Genomic DNA, 22,762 nt, shown 5'->3' with positions numbered 1-22,762 from the left:
AAGCTTAGGAAATAAGTACAAAGAAGAAAAACAAAGCCATAATCACATACCCAGAGAAAACCTACAATTTCTGTCCAGTCTTTTTTCTATAGATTTAAGTAATTGGAATATTTTCATTCTAATTTTGTATTGTCTTTTAAATTTAGCATTGTATCACAAATGTTTTCCAAATATAGAATATGATACTTGAAACCATAATTTTTAAAAGCTATATTGACATGTGTACCATCATTTGATTATCTATTACCTTACTGATGGGCATTGAAGTTGTTTCTCATCGTTTGCTATTGAAATATACTAAAATAAATATCCTAGTACATAAATATCCAAATATTAATGTTTTAAAGTCTGCTAACTTGGTTGGATCAGCTTACACTTCCATCAAGCAACCAACACCTTGCCTGGTACAATGATGGTTAGGATTTAAAAAAAAAAAAAAGGCTCAATTGATAGACCAAAAGTGGTATTTAAGTATAGTTTTAATTTATATTTCTTCATCTTTTGATGAGGTTGAATCATTTTTATATTCATTAGTTATCTTCGGTCTTTTGTGAATTGTCAGTAGTGTCGAATTCAGTGTTATTCCAGTTGTAAAAAAACATCTAAGAAGAATTAATTAAACTAAGAAGTGGGGCATTTATATGTAGACTATCAAGGTCATTTACCCACAAACTAGTTAGACCTGGATTTTTGCTTACTGTCCACTCTTGCAATGTTAATGTTCAACAGTAAGAAAAAGTTTAGATATATGGTATTCACCATAAAGTTTGTCCTGACTTAGCAGAACAGACATAACATCCTGCCTGAGCACGAAATTATTACACACTTTCATATAAAAACTCATTTCTATACATCCCATAAACACTTGTATATTAGCTTATTTACAATGTAAACATTCCATTCATGTGTTTTTAATGTTTGTTCATCTATTAATGATGTATGTGTACCTGAAAATTTTAATTATTTAATCTTTTTTTACACTGTAATAAAAGACTTTACCTCACAATGAGTATAATATTTCACTCATTGTACTCAAAATGTCATCATTTGGGAATCATTCCTTTCAGCCTTGAATGGGCATTTTCATTTAAAAGGAATCTTCTTGGGGCGCCTGGGTGGCTCAGTCAGTTGGGCATTCGACTTCAGCTCAGGTCATGATCTCATAGTTCATGGGTTCAAGCTCCACGTCAGGCTCTGTGCTGACGGCTCAGAGCCTGGAGCCTGTTTCAGATTCTGTGTCTTCCTCTCTCTCTGCCCCTCCCCTACTTATGTGTGCTCTCTCTCTCTCTCTCTTTTTCTCTCTCCAAAATAAACATTAAAAAAATAAATAAGAAAGTAAAAGGGATCTTCTTATTAAAATGGGACGGGGTAACTCTTCAGATATTAGCAAATACTACATAAAGGATTAGTTGATTGCTAGATAAAAGCAAAATTCTATAGATAGGAATATTAAAATAGGAAATGAAAGAACACAAAACTGCTTGAGGCATAATGACTGGTAATTATTTAGGAGTGCTCTGCATGGTGTCCATTCTTAGCCCTAATGACATATCTAGTCAAAGAGATACGATTTGTCTTCTCTACACCACATGAGCAAAAAGGAAGAATGGGCCATCTGGCTCAGAGGTTTCTGGGGTTTTGCTTTGCTTTCCTTCCTCAGAAAGGACTTTGTCATCCAGGGCTTTTCTGAGAGAGTGAAGCTTTGAAACTGACCTAAAAAATAACAGTCTCTCATCTGAGGAAAATGAGGAAAACAACAGAACTTATTCATAAAATTACCACCGTAGGTCTGCAGTCATTCTGGAATTATTGCTAACAACAGCTGAGAAAGTTATGGTGACCTTTTCCCTGGGTTTGACATGTGTGAGGAAGCTCAAGGGCAGAAGCAGAACTGGGGTTATTTGTCAATGGCTACCAAGAAAGGAGAAGCCAAGTTTCCAAGAGAATGCAACACCTGACAATGAAGATGCACATGTGGGAGGGCTGCACAGAAGTGGAGCTGAGGTGGGCTCTCCAGAGGGAAACAGCAGTGGAGGTGACAGCCTGACTCGTGAACAACAAATCACAGGTTTGGCAAAGATAGAAAGACATTAATTATTTTTTTTTTAATTAAAAAAAAGTTTTTTAATGTTTATTTATTTTTGACAGAGAGAGAGAAAGAGCATGAGTGGGGGAGGAGCAGAGAGAGAGGGAGACACAGAATCTGAAACAGGCTCCAGGCTCTGAGCTGTCAGCACAGAGTCCGACGCAGGGCTCAAACTCACGGACAGTGAGATCATGACCTGAGCTGAAGTCGGACGCTCAACCAACTGAGCCACCCAGGCACCCCTAGATTTCTATCCTTCTGATCCTGACCATACCTCATCAAAATTGTAGGATATTCACTGGAAGCCTGTTTATAAGAACAAAAACATGGACTTATTGAACACTTACTAGGTACCAAACACCATTGCAAGTGCTTTCTAAGAATTACCTCAATTATCAACTTACTATAAAATAACATAATAATAATAATAGCATATCAATTCACAGATGAGGAAACTGAGGCACAGAGAGACTGAGGCTAAAGTTATGGACTCAGGAAGGAGAGTTATAGTAGTCGGTCCAATGTTCAAGATAGCCTTTCTAACCAGAGCCGGCCACATTTCAAATGCATGTACTTAGTCACAAGGAACAAGATGACTAGTTCAGTGAAAAGTCTTTCCTATTAGTGAGAAAGATTTCCAGGTGCACGACCTACTGCTAATGGTCAGTGCATGTGAAGGACAATATACAATGCTTCAGATCTGTCTGTGATTTCTGGAGCACAATTCATACTTCATTATTCAAAAGAGATGAGCAAAGTACTAAATCCCACTCTAAAATAACTGTTTTTTAAATTTATTTTTACTTTTTGAGAGAGACAGAGAGAGAAAGAGAGAGAGACAGAGAGAGAGAGCACATGCACTCAAGAAGGGAAAGAGAAGGAGAGGGTGGGTTCTGTGCTCAGCTCACTATCGTGAGGTCATGACATGAGCAGTAATCAAGAAGCAGATGCTTAACTGACTGAGACATCCAGGTGCCCCTAAAATAACTCTTATTTGGGAAAAGATTCAGCAGAATATAGGTGAGAATTAGAAACAAAAAGGTTACCCCTCCCCTCAAATCTGGAAGAATTTGGACAAAACATGAAAAGAGTAGAAAAATTAGGTAAAGCACAGAAGAGTTTTTGAGATTAAAAACATAATGTCCTCAAGAAAAACTATCAATAAGATGCCTCTTGGCCCTGAGTTTAATACAAAATAATCTGCAGCAAAAACACCCTTTTCTGTCATGGCTTTCCCCTCCCCTGCAGGAGCTGCTCAAGTGGTATTGCACTGAAGCCAACAGTTTGTAAACATACTTCCCTCAGACTGCTGGGAATGAGTACTCCCATTAAGACCAACTGCATGCAATCCTAAAACCTTCATATCCACTAGAGGCTCAGAGGCTGTAATTTTGAAATCTTCAAAGTCTAACTTTGTGGTAGTCTCCAAAGATAGCTACCAATGATTCCTCCCAACACAAATGTCTTTTCTCCTATCAAGAGATGAAGTCTAGGGCATCTGGGTGGCTCAATCGGTTAAGCGTCCAACTCTTGATTTCAGCTCAGGTCATGATCCCAGGGTCACGGGGATCCGTACTGAGCATGGAGGCTGCTTAAGATTCTCTCTCCCCCTGTGCCACACCCCCACCTCCCACTGTCAAGCTCTATTAAAAAAAAAAATGTTTAAAAAAATAAAAAGAGATGAAGTCTATTCTCCTTCTCCTGAGTCTGGGCTGGTCTTGTAATTTGCTATGACCATACAGTGTGGCAGAATTGACACGATGTTGGTTCTGGGCCTGGCCCTAAGAGCCCGGGCATCTTTTGCTCTTACATCCTTAGAACCTATTTGCCATGCTGCTGAATAGAGAAACCACATGGAAAAGCCCAAGGAAGAAAACCTCGGCATCCGAGCTAAGGCTGGGAGGTGCTCTAACCGACATCATGTGGAGCAGAAGAACATATTCAGAGTTTTGAACAATAATAAATTGCTGTTGTTTGAAGCCACCAAAGTTTGGGACGGCTTGTTACATGGCAACGAATAACTGGAACCACCTCTATTCTGCTACACAGTGGCCAGACTGCTGTTATCAATGGTCCCCAGACTAATGTTAGCTATAGACAGAAATGGCACTGGGGAACTGCAGTGTAAAGTCCCCAGATGGGAGGAAGTAAAGAATGGAGCTCCTAACAGACCAGCTTCAGTTTGAATGCCGGGTCTGCCACTTAATAAGCTGTGACCTTTGATCAGTTAACTTAGGCTTCTTATATGTATAGATTCCAACTATATGACATATTTCCTTAAAATGAACACAATTAGATGGCAGAAAATTTCATTCCTGAGTAAAACCAAGACAAAAAAGGAAAGAATCATTCAATTTTCTTTGGCTGTTCTGCCAGAAGCAGTCTATTTCTGACTTGGCCATTTTCTCAGAATATGACATAAAAATAGAAGAGCTGTGCCTGAATTATCCATTAGCGAAACTAACATCACATTTGAAAAGAAGATCTGAGAATTAGTTTGGCAAAAATCTAACTTAAAGTCACCATACTCTTGGAGTTACGGTAATGTGCCATAACACAAAACAGTAAGGCAGATTTATAAGCTATTTTTCTTGCATTTTTGTGGAAAAAAATTATTTTGGTAAAAACTGTCATCAAACAGAGGCAGCAGATTTGCTAAACTCTTGGACATTGGTTATTTATAATATTCAAGGACAAAACAATTGACCTCAGTCTGAAATAAATTCATGACAGGCTATGTTTTTTTGAAATAGGGTATGTTAAGATGTAGAAGGGAACTGTAAAAGAAAAAAATCTGGTCATCAAAATTACATGAAAAGTTAAGATGTCTATTGACAAAAAAATGTATGTAGTAAGTAAGCAAGTACATATAGGAAAATATAAGTAATAATTTATAAGCTAATTAAGTACCCATTAGTCACTTATGAGTATAGTTTGAAACGATTGTTACATTTAAGGGCAAATGGGGTCTGCCCCACAATGGAAATGTTCTCTGTTAATAACAGCATGGTCACATCCTGGTGTCTAAAATGTACCTCTGTCCTCAATGGCATATCTTCAGTTTCTGCAATTTCAGAGCTAAAGGTGTATTCAGACTCATTGCTGCTATGAGTGGAGTCTGTTCTCTTGTGTCCAGGCTTAGGCACATTCTGCAAGGCAAATAAACCAAGAATAATTAACACAATATAATGAAAAAGTTAAGTCATACTTAAGACAGCATCCACCTTAACTTGGTTCTAATCCCCACTCACTGACTTGCTGTTCTCATGCCCAAATAACGATGTTCCATGTTGTCCTTACCAAACCTTTACAAAAGGTCATTTTCTGGACTTTTCAAAGAAAGAGAAAGATGCACCATCAGGGCATGACAAGAACACAAAACCAAATACTCAAATGAAAATCATCTGTGATTATTAGCGGAGTCCCCTTTGGGTTTTTAAAGTTGTGAGTAGCCAGTCACACTGGGTGAAGTGTAGGTATAACACCTCAGTACCCAAACACTGACTTCAGTGTTGCAATTACATAAAACTTGGTAAAAAGCTCATGAAATATGTTTAATTAAAGCATAATCATTTTCCTGCACTGTATTTGAGCATAAGCGGGAAAAAAAGAGAGGGGTTCTACATAGGTGACTATAAACTCTGCCATTTTTGTGCATGGAGTTGATTTTCTGGAGTCAGCAGTGGGAAGTGTGAGCAGTACAGGAGAGGTAAGAAAGCTGTTTCAAGAATCCTCTGAAGTCCTGAAGTTACTGATTCAGGGAGTCCAAGTGACATTTCTATGACATGTGGTACCTATGAGATTAGCATTCAGAAAGCTGATGGAAAACAAAAGTTAAGCAATTACAGTCTGTTCCTTCGTGTAGGAGAAAGGGTTAGAAAATGACTTGAAGAAAGAAGGAGTAAAAAGGCTGGGTTTTGTACCCCTCACTCCTGGGGTGTTCCCCACCCCCCCAACCTCAGAAGAGGTGAAAATGTCCAGAAAGACCTCTGGAAACTTTTCATCTGTCCAATTTCCTTTACTCCTTCCCCCAGCTGCAGGAAGAGCCAGAAGCCACAAAGAGCTTCTTTGCCTCTCTCTCTCTCTCCCATAACCAAGCTTATAGAGAACAGACCCAACTGCGTGACTAAAGGAAAGCCAGCATCCAGGGGCAGTTGAAAGTCTCCAGGCCACCGCAACCGGTACTCTGGTGCATAAGGAAGATCCAAGAATACCAGAACTTCTGAAACTAGCTAGCAGCTAGGGTCCGCCCTAAAGGGGACAATCACTCCACATAAAGTCAAAGGCACTCAGATTTACTTTCTGTTTACATACACCGGCAACCTTAAAGTTCCTAGCCCCAGCCAACAGGTGTATGGGACGCTGTTTATTAATTGGTTGTGTCATTAAGAAAAACAGGTCCAGGGGCGCCTGAGTGGCTCAGTTGGTTGAGCGTCCGACTTCGGCTCAGGTCATGATCTCATGGTCCGTGAGTTCGAGCCCCGCGTCGGGCTCTGTGCTGACAGCTCAGAGCCTGGAGCCTGCTTCAGATTCTGTGTCTCCCTCTCTCTCTGCCCCTCCCCCGCTCATACTCTGTCTCTCTGTCAAAAATAAATAAACATTTAAAAAAAAAACAACTGGGGCGCCTGGGTGGCGCAGTCGATTAAGCGTCCGACTTCAGCCAGGTCACGATCTCGTGGTCCGTGAGTTCGAGCCCCGCGTCAGGCTCTGGGCTGATGGCTCGGAGCCTGGAGCCTGTTTCTGATTCTGTATCTCCCTCTCTCTCTGCCCCTCCCCTGTTCATGCTCTGTGCCTCTCTGTCCCAAAAATAAATAAACATTGAAAAAGAAAATTTATAAAAAAAAAAACAACAACAACAAAAACCCAGGTCCATATAAATACGGAGACAAAGGGTTTTAATAAGCTTATTTAAAGATGAGTTAGACCCCTATTTTTCCTCATGTATGTATTACCAAACAACAAATAGCTTAAGGTATGAATAGAAGCAATGCTATGTCTGTGATTTAACGTAACTTTTGTATACAGGACAGTGGTTAAATGCTCTGAGTCTATAGGAGAGAGCTGGGTAGGAATTCCAGGTCTGCCATTTTCTTGTCCCTTACTTCTCCAGGCCTCACCTTCATTATCAGAAAAAGGTAGATAATAATATTATCTACCTAAGAGGGTTTATGTGAGGATTAAATAAGATAGTGCAAGTAAAGAGCATGGTTTTTGGCACGTAACAAGGATTCAGTTAATGTTAACTGATGTTGCCATAATTGTTAGGACTCTGAAGTAATGCAACAACTGTCTCATGCATTGCCTTTTGTTCCCCAAGTTTTTAGTTCATATGCTATTCAATTACAAGGACAAACATACTACTTGATCATCTGTGTATCTCATGCCTCCTCTTATCTGTCATTTCTCCAATAATTCCTTCTTTTCTTGGACCTGTCTTACTCCCTTCATCAAGATTAACGACCCCACTGTTGACACGCAGGACTTCCTCCTTACTTGGAATGAATTTATCTTTAAACACTTCACAAGCCTGTATTCCATTGCCTCATTATCCTTTCACTGTCTGCTTGAATTTCCTTGGCCCTGGATTTAGTATTTTCTTCCTTCTGCTCTACAACTGAATGTTCCTGGAGACAAATCCGACAACACTTCTTGGTACCAGGGCCAACAAATCTAGTAATCACTGGTAATCAGTGCCATTAACTTTGGCCCATGTATCACAGGTTACCAGAAGTGCTGAAGCAGTCTTTCAATTCCCCCTCCCTAAAGTTTCCTGCCATCCACTTGAGGAGTCTATTTACCATAAATGCTTCCTAAGCATTATGGCAGTGAGAGCTGCATCTGCAGAACAGTGTCAATGATAGATTAGCCGAGTACCCATCTGTTAGTTGCGAAGTCCCTACCTAAATATTAAAATAAGATATTGCTATTATCTATTTATTCCTAAATTATAAAGTCCATTTTTTAATTCTCTGCAATTCTTGGCAAATATTTTCTACCAAGACTGCAATCTTCACTATGTCTGGAACTAGGAAAGGGGACATAATGAAGAGCTGAGTAGGAAGCAAGTAGATTCTCATCTTCCTTCCTCTGCTATTTTCCTCTTCCCTCCTTCTGACCATTTTGTTACCCAAAAAGGAAGGACAATGAGTCATCAGCATACAAAAGAGAGGGTTATAAGCTGAGAAATAAGAAATTAAGCAGCTAAACTGTCCCTGGAACTTGATTACATCTTCCTTTTTCCACAGCACTTCTGGGAACAGAATGGGTAGCAGGCAGAGACTTGCTCAGCAGGAAGGAATAGCCCTGCTAAGTTGCTGGAGGATGGCCATTACTGGAGGGTCTTTTTTTAGACATTTCCAGGAATGTGCTCAGAAAGTGATGTACACGTGGCACATGCTTGTCTCATTTTATTTTCTGAGGTTCACAAGACATGCAGTATTAAAGAATCCCAGAAATTCTGAGGGAGAAAAAAATTTCTCTCTCTTTCAACAGAGATAAATGTGGTTCTCACACTTATTTGACCTCAATCATTTCTTTTCCCAATGCCACTTCTTAATATCTCAAGTAACTAGTGTCTTCAGAAGCACCTCATGGGACACAAAGCTTAGTGCTAACCAAAGCATAAATTAACCATAAACGCTGGCACAGTTATCTAGAAAATAGGATAAAAATACACCCAAGAATGGAATTCTGGGGAACATGATATTCAAAGACAGAGGAAAAGGACTCTAGGGAAAGCTAAAGATGGGAGAATGTAAAGGAGGAAGACTGCAGCAGGGAGAGCACAGAAGACAAGATTTAATGAGGCTCCTTTTGATTTGTCAATGATAAGGAGAATGGTGACCTACTCTTATAGTTTCTCTTTGCCACGTTCAAATCAGGATAGAGTAGCAAGGTTTGAAATAACTGTCCAACTGGCATTCAAATTAGCTTTTTAACCTCTTTGAGACTAGATTTTCTCATCTTCAAGGTGATACATTTATTTCATTTTTTTTGTATGTTACATAATCTCCTTTATTTTCCCTTTTTAAATGTCATATTTAAAAAACATTGTCAAAGGGTACAGATAAAGGCAAAATTTGAAGCAAACATTCTCTGCCACAGATATCTGATTACCTTGTTTTCTATAAGACATATTTCAGAGCATTTCTAGCCACGGGTACCATCAGGTTACCTTCAAGGCTGGCACCTACAGGGAACAAGAGAGCTAGGGAACTCTTTGTTTCCTGACAGCAAGATAAGTAGAAGTAAGAGGCTGTGAGAAACTACTAAAAGTATAAAAGATACATTGGTAGATGCAGAAGAGTTCTTGAAATAGATGAAATAATTTGTTATAAATAGAGGCTGAACTTTCCTTTTGTAGGAATATATCTTTGAAACTGTAACAAAAACTAGTGAAGGAAATACTCAGTTATATAAATATTTGCTTTACATGCAAATTTTACATGAAGTCATCCAATACATAAAATGAAGTCCAGCTATATGGCTTTATACTAACCTACAGTCCAGTCTTTAAAATGTTTGACTTTGCAAAGTATTTATGAATAAAGTTATATGATTTGTGGGATCTTCTCTACAACAACTCAATCCACTGGATAGGGTGGGAAGGAGGGATAGAGTCGGGGTAGAAGTGTGTCGGCCATTTTGGAATTGGGTAATAAGTACATGAAGTACACGGGGATTCATTCCACTATTCTATCTGCCTTTATAAGTGCTTAAATTTTTTCATTAAAAAAAAAAAATCAAGTGTTTGACTTACTACCATCAGAGTCATCTCTTCCTTGAGGTCATCATATCGTTCTTCTAAGCGACTGAACTCATTCAGAAGGTTCTGATATCTCAGCCTTTCATCATTAAGATCGAGTTCCAGTTGTTTTGTTTCTTCTACTAACTTCTTCTCCATAGTCTCTGAAAGAAAGAAAAGAGAAAAGCATAATAAAGATGGCTCTACAAAAGTCAAGAGTACAAACATTTACACTGACTCCCAGCTTCTCTGCAAAGAATTTTTTTTACCACCATGATCTATGAAGAGTATCTTATTGAATGTAGGGAAAGAGAAAATACCATGACAAAAAAATGAAATTGTTTGTTAATAACAACAATCATCTACTGAGTTCTTCCATATACTACGGATTCAATGCCACTACTTCATTCACTGGTTATGGCACATCCTTGATAAACTTCTACTAGTCATTGTCTAGTAACTAAAGTACTGTATTTATTTTTTATTCCAATATTCTGTTTCAGGCTATCACAAAATTCTTTTGTCCAAATTAGTGTACTCTGTCAAAAAGTCAGAGATAGTTCTCAGATCTCTGAGGGAGTGGCAAACTCTCAAGGAACACAGCTATCCTTTGCTACAGTCAACTCTCTGCTCACCTCAGTCCCCAGGCTGAGATCTTACATTTTCCAGCATGCTGAACTGCCCCCAGTCCTATTACTCTCCCAATTCTAACCAGATAAGATCCCCATGTCTGGTCATGTGTGTGGTTACTTCTCCTGTGTGCTGCGGGGGGCACCCTGAACTTTCCGTTTACCACCCCATTCTGCTCACTTTGTTGCCAGCAGCTTGCATTTGCCTGGGATGTCATCTGGAGACTGGAGACAAGCCCCTGACTATAAATAAAGCAAAGTAAAAAAGCCACAGATCTCAGCTGTATGTTTTAACTCAGAGTCAACCAGTCACATTTATAAATGTATTAAGCTTCCTAATATTTATATGGCCCACTTTATCCTCATGCTTTGTGACTAGACCTTAATCTGCCCTGCTTGCTTCGATGGCTTCACCATTTCTTTCCCCATCAGCTCTATCATAAGGGCAAGGGCCGCAAGTGCCTTGTTTCTACTGCTTCCCTGGTGCCCACTACAGTGCTTCCCTAAGGTAGGGCTCTACTAATGTGTAAATGAATGAGTGAAAGAATCTCTTCTCCCTATGGCATTCTATAAATTGTCTTGTTCTTAACAGTTTGCAGAAGCTGCCTGAGGCTACCAAGAAAATTTCCCTAGGCAAATCCAATGTTATTTCTTTGTTCTTCTCATCCAATTTCAAGTAACATTTTACAATTTCCCAGAAGTATTCTCATCATTCTGGATCTTTCCATTACATTCTGCATCCTAGTAGCCTTCTTTCCATGTCTTCAGTGACTGTTTCAATCTCTCCTATCAATTTTCCTTTCTGGTTTCTTTTCTTCACCTTATCCTTTACCTGTGGACATCCTATAAACCTTAATTTCAGATTTCTTCTCTTTTCTTTACATTAGTCCCTTTAGTAGGGAGGAGGTGGTAGGGGAAAAGGCACAGAGGGCTCTCTTACCATCATAGCTTCAATGGTATCTTAAGGCCTATTTCTTTCTGTCTCTAATCTTTAATCTCAATTTGTTTTTAGGACATCTCTATATAGAGGCCCCAGCTGACATCCAAAATTTAACATTCTAACAACTGATCTCATTAATTTTATTCATAAACAAGTATTTTCCCCCTTATTTTACTCATTAGTAATAGCACATCATTATTGTTGAAATAGCTCATGTCAAAACTTTAGAAAATTTTTATCCCTTTTTTGAATACCACATCAAAAAGGATAATGTTCTGGTGATTCTTTCATGTACTGTATCTTTGCTCCAATCCATTTATTTCTCCCTGTCTCCACCACCAATTACTATAGCTTAGATCTACATCTTCTTAGCCCATGTTTACTTACATGTGGACTACTTGTAAATTATCATAATTCTTATCTATCTTACAAATGGAAAATGGAGTAAATGTCCACATCTAGTTAGTTTTCTATTCAAAAAATTAGAGTTGCTTTTTTTTTTTTCTTTTTTGGTGGAAAAAAGGTAATTTATCTTGGGAGAATAATATCTATTGGTTTAGCAAAAAATAAGTAAATAGACATGCATACGTATTAGCTCACGATTTCTTCCTAATTCAATAGAATCCTATGAGTCATAAGTAACATCATAAATGCAGAACAATTCATTTTTTTTAATTGCAGATGATAGTGACTGTACATGAATTCACATTCGTACATAGAAAGATGAGATTTACGAGTTCACCAACTAAATCAAACAAAATACTTACTGTGCTTGCCTCTTGGAACTTCCTGAGTTGAGGGATGACAATCTCAACTTTTTAAAACATTTAAGCTCTAAGCAAAGTTGTAATTTAGAAAACGTTGGTCTGAGGTTGGCTGAAGCACTGTAGGTTATGGCCACGCGAGCCTTACCTGTCATCTCCTTAGCCTGCTCCACGATAAGATGATTGAGGGCCTCTTTTTCCTGCTTCAGTAAAGTATTTTCTTCCTTCAGATTTGATACCAGCTATAAAATAAAACAATAAACTCAGGTGGCTGCGGTAGACAGAGGACACCCAGTACCGAATATAAAGACCACACAGCAGTCCCTCCTTACTTCCACATCTCCGTGCCCCATTTCTGTGCCTAGTTCTATCTAGTCTTCTTTCAAACTTGGCTCAAGAATTACTCCAGACAGCCTTCCTGGAAACTCCCTCCAATTGGGTGTCTCTCCTACAGGACCCTGTATGTCCCTTGTTACAGCCCTTATAAATGATTTACTTTTCCTTCCCCAATAGACTAGAAATTCCTGGAGGATGGAGATAACTGCTGTTATTTTACTTTGTACCTTGAGCATTTAGCAACTGCCTGACACCTAGTAAGTATTTGCTCTTGAAGGAATGATAATGCCTTCTCACCTCAACAGCCTAACACAAAACTTAGGTGTACTCGTGATTCAGGTATTAAGAGAGATTAAGAAGGTTCAGAAAGATATGAAGGGCATTTTGGTTCTGGAATTCACTGAATTCCTTCTGAAGCTCCCTGCTGTCTGTCTTGAGAAAGAGAATTTCCCTTTCATCTCCTTTTAAGAGTTTTACAAGGTTGCAAACTGGTCCTTTTATTCCATGTTTAAGCATTGGCCTTACAACAGTGTGAAAGTATTTAATGCCACAAAACTGCACACTTAGGGGCGCCTGGGTGGCGCAGTCGGTTAAGCGTCCGACTTCAGCCAGGTCACGATCTCGCGGTCCGTGGGTTTGAGCCCCGCGTCAGGCTCTGGGCTGATGGCTCAGAGCCTGGAGCCTGTTTCCGATTCTGTGTCTCCCTGTCTCTCTGCCCCTCCCCCGTTCATGCTCTGTCTCTCTCTGTCCCAAAAATAAATAAACGTTGAAAAAAAAAAATTAAAAAAAAAATGGTTAAAGTGGTAAATTTTATGTTACGTATATGTATATTTTGAAACACACACACACACACACACACACACACACACACACACACACACACTAAACAAAATACATTGACCTTTCACTTTCTAGTTCCCAGTTGGATAAGGATTCCCCGGAAGCAAAAATCAAAGCCAAAGGTTAACTGTGCAAAGTCTATAATTTACTCAGTTCATCGTTGAAATAAATATGTGTTTGTGATGAGTGAAATTTGAATTTCTTTCTCTAAGCATAAATTTAAGGAACTCTTAAAGTGATAGCTTCATTCATTCATTCATTCATTCATTCATTAAGTAAGCTCTATGCCCAATGTGGGGCTCAAACCCATGACCCTGAAATCAAGAGTCACATGTTAAAGCAATAGCTTTAATAATAAAGAGAAAACTATCAGGAGTTCAGAGACAGAGAAAGAGGGCTCTGTGACTGATAATCCCTAAAGACCAGGGAGGTTAGACAGGAATACTGTGCTGGAGCAGAAGTCAGTCTACAAGGTATTCCTTCTGATGGCTCAATCTCTTCCCTCCATACTGATATGGCCTTAATAGCTGCTCTCAGTAGAAAGGCCAGAGTTCCCTATGTGCTTGTGAAAGAAGTTGCTCTGTCAGCGGTGTGCAACCAGTAAACTGTGCTGCTTCTTTGAAATACACATGCCTAGCCCACACCCCTAGAGCTTGGCCAGGCATCTTTCTAAAAACTCTCCAGGACATTCTGATACACACTCCTGGGTACAAACCACAGGTCTAGTGTACCTTCTAAGCTCCTTGATCAGCCTGGCTGGGAATGTAGCTTTTCTGACCACAAAGCTGGCTGTCACAGTGGAATTTTTTCATTCTTCTCGATCGCTACACTCTACTCAAAAGAATTAATGGTAGTGCCTACTGGGACACGTGGGTGGCCTAGTCGGTTAAGCATTGGACTTCGGCTCAGGTCATGATTTCACAGCTTGTGAGTTCAAGCCCTGTGTCAGGCTCTGTGCTGACACCTCAGAGCCTGGAGCCTGCTTCGGATGTGTGTATCTCTCTGCCCCTTCCTTGCTCACATTCTGTCTGTCTCTCTCTTTCTCTCAAAAAAAAATAAAATAAATAAAATAAACATTAAAAAAAATTTTTTAAGAATTTATGTTAGTGCCTATAGCTCTCTCTGGGGAAAGCAGAAGATAATGAAATAAAAAGAAAGGAAAAATCTCAATCTGTTCATGTGTGCTATTCTTTCAGACTAGAAAGGTATGAACTTAACTTTGAAGAGGAAAAGAGAATACTCCTACCAAGCCTAAATACCCTATGGACTCAGAGGAATCTGAAAAGCTTCTGTGGGCTCAGGAAATGAAAAGGAGCTCTTAAGCTTCAAGAATATCCCTTTCAATGCATATTTGAATTCTGATAGAGTAAGTTTATCATGTCAAAATAACGTGTTTTAAAGGCATTGTTGTTTCTGTACACAGAACTCAGATCTGCTAGAGACAGAGGAGGAAGTATTTTATTAAGACCCTGAACACCATGGAAAGATTGTACACTATCCTATCTGAATTGCATCGTAGCTCTTTCCAAGGTTTTTACTGCATAGGCTGTATTAATATTCAGAAGTCAATACAGAAAAAGCATAGGAAACTGGGAGTTTTGCCAGTAGTTACAGCCAACAGTCAAATCTGTTTTCACTTAAAAATGGTAATACTAGTGGAACTTATGAAAATCTATCACTTTTTTCAAGTAAGCTTTATGTTGAGGTACTTTTGTTTAAACAATACATTGTATCACTGTTTGAGAACCTTAATGTTTTCCGTATTTAACAAAATTCTGATAGAAGTTAATATAAATGTGTGTAATGTAGAAGCACCAATATGCAGGCATTCTTGTTATTGTTCTATCTGCACAGCAGCTCCTGGCTACCCTCAGGGTGCAGACATTTGGATTTCTCTCTCTCGGACTTCTAACACAGCCTTGATGTGGGTTTCCATAAAGATCTCTACTATCAGCTAGTGACATTTCACAGTTTGATTGGTTTCTTAATCATGTTAACTCTTTTGAAGAAAAAGGAGTCTACACTTCATCCAGACCTATGTATTTAAAGTAAGAGTGAGAGTAGGTACGTGGCCTTTAATTCTCTTCTTTGCCTCTGATCTTACTAGAGTCAAAAGATTCTACTAAAAGACGCATCATATGGGAGAAATGCTTGGAAAATACTAATAAGGAACAGGAAGCAAACTGACATTTGTATTTCACCTTCAGTTGAAACCAACACTGAGCCACATGGGCCAGGTCATGATGACAGCACATTTCCTTGATGAAAGGAGTAGATGGGGATATGATAACTAGATCCTACCTGCTCAGTTTCCTGTTTGTACCTATCTGCACGCTCCTCAATGGATTTTTTCTCCGACTGAGTTTGTTCCAGGTCTTTCCGGAGCTTGGCAATTTCTTCCTGCAGACTGAGGACCCGTCCAGTAGCAATCTTAGCTTCCTCCTCACTTAGTTGAAGACGCTCCAAGTCACTTCGTAGTTTCTCAGTCTCAGAGGTGTATATTCCTTCCAGATTGGTCAGTTTCTCCATGAGGCATTTGTAGTCTTTGTTCTTTTAAACATATACATAAGTAACAATAAGTAAACATATGTATCATCAAATGTATTTTGAGATAACCTTATTTATTGATCATATTCATGCTGTATCATCACAGTAACAATAGAGTATCTAACCGCAACCTTTACAATTAAGGCCTATTCTTAGGGATACAAAAAGAAGATTAGGCACAGTTAATTCTGTAGCATGGATGTGATTTTCTCACAGTCACAAGGTAAGTACCACAGTAAATTCTTAATTTCCTATTCTTAAGCCAGAAATAGAAACATCTATACTTGCTTTGGAAAACAAATCCATGTTCTATAAAAGCCATATGCTCCCAAGTGATTCTTAAAAATGATAAAATGGCCACAAAATTGCAAGTTACTTACAAATCGTTTTATTACCTTAAAACTCCTCCCACTCAGAAAACCTTCCTGATGGATCCTGCTTTATTCTGTTTTTTGGGTTTTTGTGTTTTTTTGGTTTTGTTTTTTGTTTTTTGTTTTTTTTGCTGTCCTCAGTATTTATATATTACCAATTACCATTGTATCATTTGCATGTGCTAAAATATTACTTAATAACTATCTCTAGGAAATCAAATTTTATCTCTGCAAATAGACTGTAAGCTCCCCCAAAGCACAGACGTCTTCCTGCTTCTTTTGCCATCTCAATGCTAAACGACTCATCTGTAAAAGGAACATTATACTTTATGCAAATGAATGATAATGACAAAAGAGATTTAGAAAGTATAAAGTATAATATGACTCTTGGGCATTAAGGTCTGGCTGTAAATTTCCTCCCTTAGTCCTTGCAATCATAATCTTACCTATAAGCTTGTTACTATTTCCGTACTCCTTACTGTCATTATTATTTTACCTTGTTGCTGCGACTGAAAAGTAAAATAAGGGGAGATACTGCTGAAAATAATCCCAGTGGAGTTCTTCAAGCATGCCCCACTCTCAGGGCTCCTGTTTAAAACACACCTGGTTGGGTACCTGGGTGGCTTAATCAGTTGAGCATCCAACTTCGGCTCGGGTCATGATCTCATGGTTTGTGAGTTCAAGCCCTGCAGTGGGATCTGTGCTGACAGCTCAGAGCTTGGATCCTGCTTTGGATTCTGTGTCTCCCTCTCTCTCTGCCCCTCCCCGCTCAGGGTCTGTCTTTCTCGCTCAGAAAAAAAATAAACATTAAGAAAAATAATTTTTTTAAAATAATAAAACACACCTGCTCATCAACTTTGCGCTGTAGCTGCATTATCTTGTTTTCCATGCCGATGTGGAGCTTCTTATAGCGCTCCACAGAGCGGGCCTCGATCTTGAGCTTCTTTAGCTCACGCTTGGCCATCATCCGCCGGAAGCAGCACTGAAGATAGATGATGGCATGCATACTCCTCCTGTAGTAGGTACGAGCCAGCCAGCCCCGGACCCACTTCTGAATGATAACTGCTTTGTGCTCACGGAGCATCTGCACAGAAGAGGTAAGTACAGGTAATGTCAGACCCTGGACTGGACTCAAGGTTCAACATTATATGGAATCCATAAACTATCTAAAGGAAAAGATACAAAATTTGAACCAACAATGTGCTATATGGATTGTACATGGCACAAATATACGGAGGCACAAAATTATTTTAAAAGGAGATTTAAAAAGTAGACTCAGGGGCGCCAGGTGCTAAAGTGTCAGACTTTTTCAGCTCAGGTAATCATCTCACAGTTGGTGGGATCAAGGCCTGCATTGGATTTCACACTGACAGTGCACAGGCTGCTTGGGATTCTTTCTTTCCCTCTCTCTTTGCCCCTTCAAAATAAATAAAATGAAAGGTGATTTGAGAATCATATAAAAGTCTGTGTTATGTTCATATGTTATATGTATACATATGATGATAATGATGATAAGCAGAGGATACACATAGATGCTGTGTATGTGTATACTAAAAGGAAAACAATTCTAAAAACAAAGAAAAAACTTATTAGGTTTCTTATTGGTATATGACTTCTGTTAGCAATAGGTGATCCCTATAAAAAGAAGAGAACCCTGTAGTATTAAAATAAAACACTGACCCCCCCCCCCCCCCCCACCACACACACCCTTACTGATGATACCATATGACCATTCATTAGGTCGATGCTTGAAAACATGAGGCATGACCTGCAAGCTGACTATAGAAGCCAACGCTAGGGGCACTGCAAAGTTTGTTACTGATTTATTGACTTTATCCCCCAGAAACAAAAAAATAACACCCTTGTTTGCCATATTTGAGGAATACCATTTTAATGAGGATCTCCCATTGCTATTTCAAATGTGGCTGGAATCCACTTAGGAAATGCAAAGGTAGTAGGGAGAAGCTTCAAAAGAAAAGTAAAAGTTGAAGTGAAGTAAACTAATCTTAATTTTGATTTTATACCATATTGTCTAAAAAAAATTATATTACCCTAAATTTACAAACAACTTATAACAAAAAGTTGCCTTATGAAATGAATTTGTCAATAACAACCATCAAGTAGGGAGTTTATAAACAATTTCCAGAAATGATAGGGGAAAAAATTCTTGAATTTTAAGACAGGTTAAACTAGCAAAACCTTGAGGTCCTTCCAAGGACCTTGAGGTTTAATGAGATAACTCTTATGTGATATAGATGATGTTTAAATGTACACACCTAATTAAGTATTTATTAGCAATTACTACAAATGGACATAATGTATCTCTTGTGAAACTTTTTATATGTAAAAATCTCTGAAACTATTCAAAAAGAGAGAGTACCTTAATAAAATCATTAAAAAATAGCTTCTCTTTTTAGGTTATTTAACAATGAAAAAAAGGTAACATTCTAAAGAATACATTTAAGAAATAAGTTGTTAAGTTTTAAATGACCAAATACAAAAAAATCATAGGTGTTTAGGAGATCTTACTAGTCCCTCTGGCAATTGAAGGCCACCCTTTCTGGCTGCTCTCCTAATGCTAAGGCAGCCTGCAGGTTCCACTAAGTACAGTCGCTGTGATTCACATTGCAGTGAAGCCAGCATACTGAGCTCTCACAGAACATCAAAATCCTGAGGGAGCCCCTAATCTCATCCGGATGACTAGTGACCAACTGGGTTAGACTCAGTGATGGAAACTGAAGGCTTTCAGATTTAAAACTCAGAAGCACACAGTGGCAAAGCTATTAATGCCATTTTCCTATTCCATTTCCTTCTCTCCACGTTACTTCAGACATTGGTCCATTTCTGAAATTTAGTCAAATGGAAACAGTAAATAGAGAGCTTCCACTCTCAATCTCATGTCCATCAGTGAGTCAGAAAAATTAAATAACACCTGCTCTCCCTTTAAGATCCCCAAATCCCATGAAGGGGAAGCTTGGACTTGAACACAGCTAGAGGAAGCACTAATGGGGTGCTACTGGCCTAAATGTGAGTTAGCCTCTAACTTGCAACCCCTGCCACATCTAGTCACAGTGGGAGCTGAATTGGCCAGAGCCTGCCTCTGCTAAACCAATGGCCCCACAACCCGGTTCAGATGTTCCTGAGGCAAATGGTGGGGGAGTGCGAGGCAGGGAGTAGGGTAACCAGTTTGTTGTATCAAAAAGGTCAAGATTAACAAGGCTATTCCCTCCCTGAAAGCTCATGCTTGTACAGAAAGAGCACCAGAAGGTGTGGGTAGAGAGAGAGACCTAGAGTAGCTGTCTTCAAATTTTCTTTAAAACAGAGCTATAGAATATGCTCATTCAAGTCTCATCAACTTTCATTTTTCCTTATTCTTTAAAATTATTTCAAAATAAGAAATATAAACACATAAATAGGACCTAGGTCATGCTCACGCATTGTCTGTGACCAGAGACATGTCTCTCAAATTACCCTACTGATGCTCCTTCTAACGATGATGACCACAGAGCTCTAAAATCCAGACTGTATTTGTCTTATGTAGAGTATATCCTAAAGGACAGACTCAAAGCCTTGTCAAAATAAGAGATAAAAATCATATACTGTCAGACGTGATGATTAAGATTAATCTAGTGATCCATTATGTATAGTCATGTTGATTATTGCCAGCTATAAAGATTATTTGTCAAAAATGTCTCAAGCATCATATTCTAATCAATACAACTGTAACCACATTAATGTAATTTATTTTCTTTTCACCATGTTAAATTCTTCTAGGTTGTTTCATTCTTGGAACTATCTTATGCCCATCTATCATATATTCTACCTATTCACAGCTCATCATAATTGGCTGAAAAAAGGCCCCTAAGGACCTCAGATCCTCATCCCTGGAATCTGAAAATGTTACCTTATTTGGGAAAAGGGTCTTTGCAGAGGTGGTTAAATTAAGGATCTTGAGGTAGGGGGATTATTGTAGATTATCTGGGTGGGCCTCAAATCCATCATAAGCATTCTCATAAGAGACAGACAAAAGAAGCAAAGTTAGACACACAGAGGAGAAGATGATGTGCGGATGGAGGCAGAGGCTTTAGTGACATAGTCACAAACACAAGGGACACCAGCAGCCACTTGGCAAAAGCTGGAAGAGGCAAGACACAGATTCTCTCCTAGAGCTTCTGGAGAGAGTACAGCCCTGCTGACATCTTGGTTTTTGGTCCATTGATACCAATTTTAGACTTTTGGCCTCAGAACTCTGAGAGAATAAATTCCTGTTTTTGTAAGACACCAAGTTGTTGGTGATTTATTACAGCAGCCATAGGAAACTAATACACTTTTTTTTCAAATTACAAAGATAAAAGGGGGAAAAGGAGGTAATTTATCCACTATCCTGTTAATAAATATATGTACTTATTTAATATTTAAAAATATATTTCAATTGTTGGTTGTCTCCCTTCAGTTTCTATGCCCACAGGAACCCCCGTGGTATTCTATACAGACGTAGAATTTGATTAATGTTCATGGAATGAATAAACAAAGTTGGAAATAATGCCTCACCTTGTGGTACCTATTTCTGGCCAAGTAGCCTCGCAAATAAGACTGAAGAACAATAGTGGCCATTCGTTTTATCTTGTATCTCCTGCGGACTATGTACATGCGCCAGTATTTCTGAATGATGGTTGCTGCCTTGGTTCTGCGCAGGAACTTAGCATAACTGGCCAAAGAAAAGAGCAGTATGTTGTCAGTAATCAGACAAAGCCAGGAATAAGTTTTGTAGAGACTTAAAGCACCAATATCTTCAGCATAATAAGTAGTACCTCCATTGTCATTGTTCTAATAATGTACATGTTAAATCACTTATATTTGTATAGCAACTTATAGCTCCCCCAAATATTTTTGCACTTATTATCTGATTTGAGCCTTCCCTAACCCAGAAAAGTAGGATGTCCCACATTACCTGATATTACAATAAAGAAAGTGAAGCTGAAAAAGGTTTGCTCTTTCTAGAACAGTGCATATTGTCCCTTTTACATAGCCAACTGGCTGTCCACAGTCATCCCATGCTTAACTTACCACCAGCTTTCTTAGAAGTGCCATTGCTAATGCGTCTATTTATCCCTAACCTATCTGTTTGGGCATAAATTCTTCATCATTAATTCATTCCTACTGACAGTCCTAAATTAAAATTATCTTCATATGTAATCACACTGAAGTGTCACTCTCCTCCAGATCTCCTCAGTTAACTGCTCCTAAAAACTCCTCAATGGAATCATTATTAACAAGCACATATTCTTGATTATTTTAATTTAAAGATGATTTCTTCAAGCTCACATAAAAGTACAAAGTATAAAAAATACTGGAGACATGAGTAGGCAGTAATTTGTAATTTTTTTGAAGATGAATCTACATCATTCATAAGGGTGAGTGAAATTTTATTCTATTTACTGTCTTGTGAGTAAACCTGTTATTCTTTGAAACTAAGAAGAGGTGAGGCATTGCCTTCTCAAATGGGAAGACCACTCAAAACTGTCCTCAGTTGGACAATGAGCTCTCCAATGCCAGGGGCCCTGAGTCAGGGTGGACAGGTGCCGAGAGACCTACCATCGGGCCTGGTAGCCCCGCACGTATCTCTGCACAATGATGGCCGCCTTCCGCATGCGCAGGTACTTCTTCCGCAGCAGCCACCCTCGGATGGTCTTCTGGATCCGGATGCAGGCAGCCCTCAGCTTGTCCGCCCTCAATTTTTCTAGATAGGCTACTTGACCAGCACGGAAAAAGATCTTTGTCTTACCAAACTGGTATTTGTCCTTGTCCTATTTTTTGGAAGAAATTGTATACTGAGAAGTAGAAATGATGACCATGTAAGTGAACTTTTAAAAGAGAAAAAATATATCTAAAAGCAGAATCAGTAAAGGGATGAAGCAAGTAGCTAAAACTTGGGCTACATCATAATTAACTAATGGAGCCAGATTTTTTATCCTATGTAAGTTGAGCAAATAGAAGGGACTGTAAGGAAAACTGCAGTTTAAGAGTTATTTTCCAGAATAATTCTACCTGGAATTATTATCAGAGGCCCAAAACTTGGTTGTGAGTTATAGGCAGCTATTATTTGCATGTTTGCATTTTAAATATCTCAAGGAAATGGAGATGCTGACACTCCCTCTGACTGACTCAGGCTGTAAGTATTACATCAGGCTGTATGTTCCATGAGAAAGCTGAAGGGACAAAAACACCAGCATGAAGAAAAAGGCAGGAAGCCGTGCACACAAAATTAGAATCGAACAACAAAAAATTTTGCATATTCATATCAAGAGTTTTCAATAGTTATCTGTTGCTTTTATCAACAGAATCGAAAAATAAACAAACACAATCCTATACATGTATCTAAAATCCTTCTACAAATTTCAAAACTCCTTTTACAAAACCATAATCACTTATATTGCTCATTGACTTTGGATTACAAGGTATGCATGCTATTTTTGGCCTATTGCATTCTGATCCACTTTATCTA

The 22,762-nt window shown here is 38.7% G+C and overlaps 1 protein-coding gene across 8 annotated transcripts in view; it reads right to left on the bottom strand.

The window, feature by feature from the left end:
* MYO5A (myosin VA) overlaps positions 1-22,762 on the bottom strand; it is a 193,767-nt gene that overhangs the window by 43,344 nt on the left and 127,661 nt on the right. For 7 of the 8 annotated variants that reach the window (XM_023255339.2, XM_023255342.2, XM_023255343.2 and 4 more), the window contains exons 19-25: positions 21,853-22,064; positions 20,809-20,965; positions 17,102-17,341; positions 15,641-15,889; positions 12,312-12,405; positions 9,846-9,994; positions 5,122-5,235 (exon numbers count right to left, since the gene is read on the bottom strand). In XM_023255339.2, the coding sequence (XP_023111107.1) occupies positions 5,122-5,235; positions 9,846-9,994; positions 12,312-12,405; positions 15,641-15,889; positions 17,102-17,341; positions 20,809-20,965; positions 21,853-22,064 (1,215 nt within the window). The remainder of the gene's footprint in view (positions 1-5,121; positions 5,236-9,845; positions 9,995-12,311; positions 12,406-15,640; positions 15,890-17,101; positions 17,342-20,808; positions 20,966-21,852; positions 22,065-22,762) is intronic. The other variant, XM_023255340.2, reaches the window with a different exon arrangement.

This window comes from Felis catus, chromosome B3 (assembly GCF_018350175.1).
Source record: "Felis catus isolate Fca126 chromosome B3, F.catus_Fca126_mat1.0, whole genome shotgun sequence".
NCBI lineage: Eukaryota > Metazoa > Chordata > Mammalia > Carnivora > Felidae > Felis > Felis catus.
This window is presented reverse-complemented; position numbering and strand designations above follow the sequence as displayed.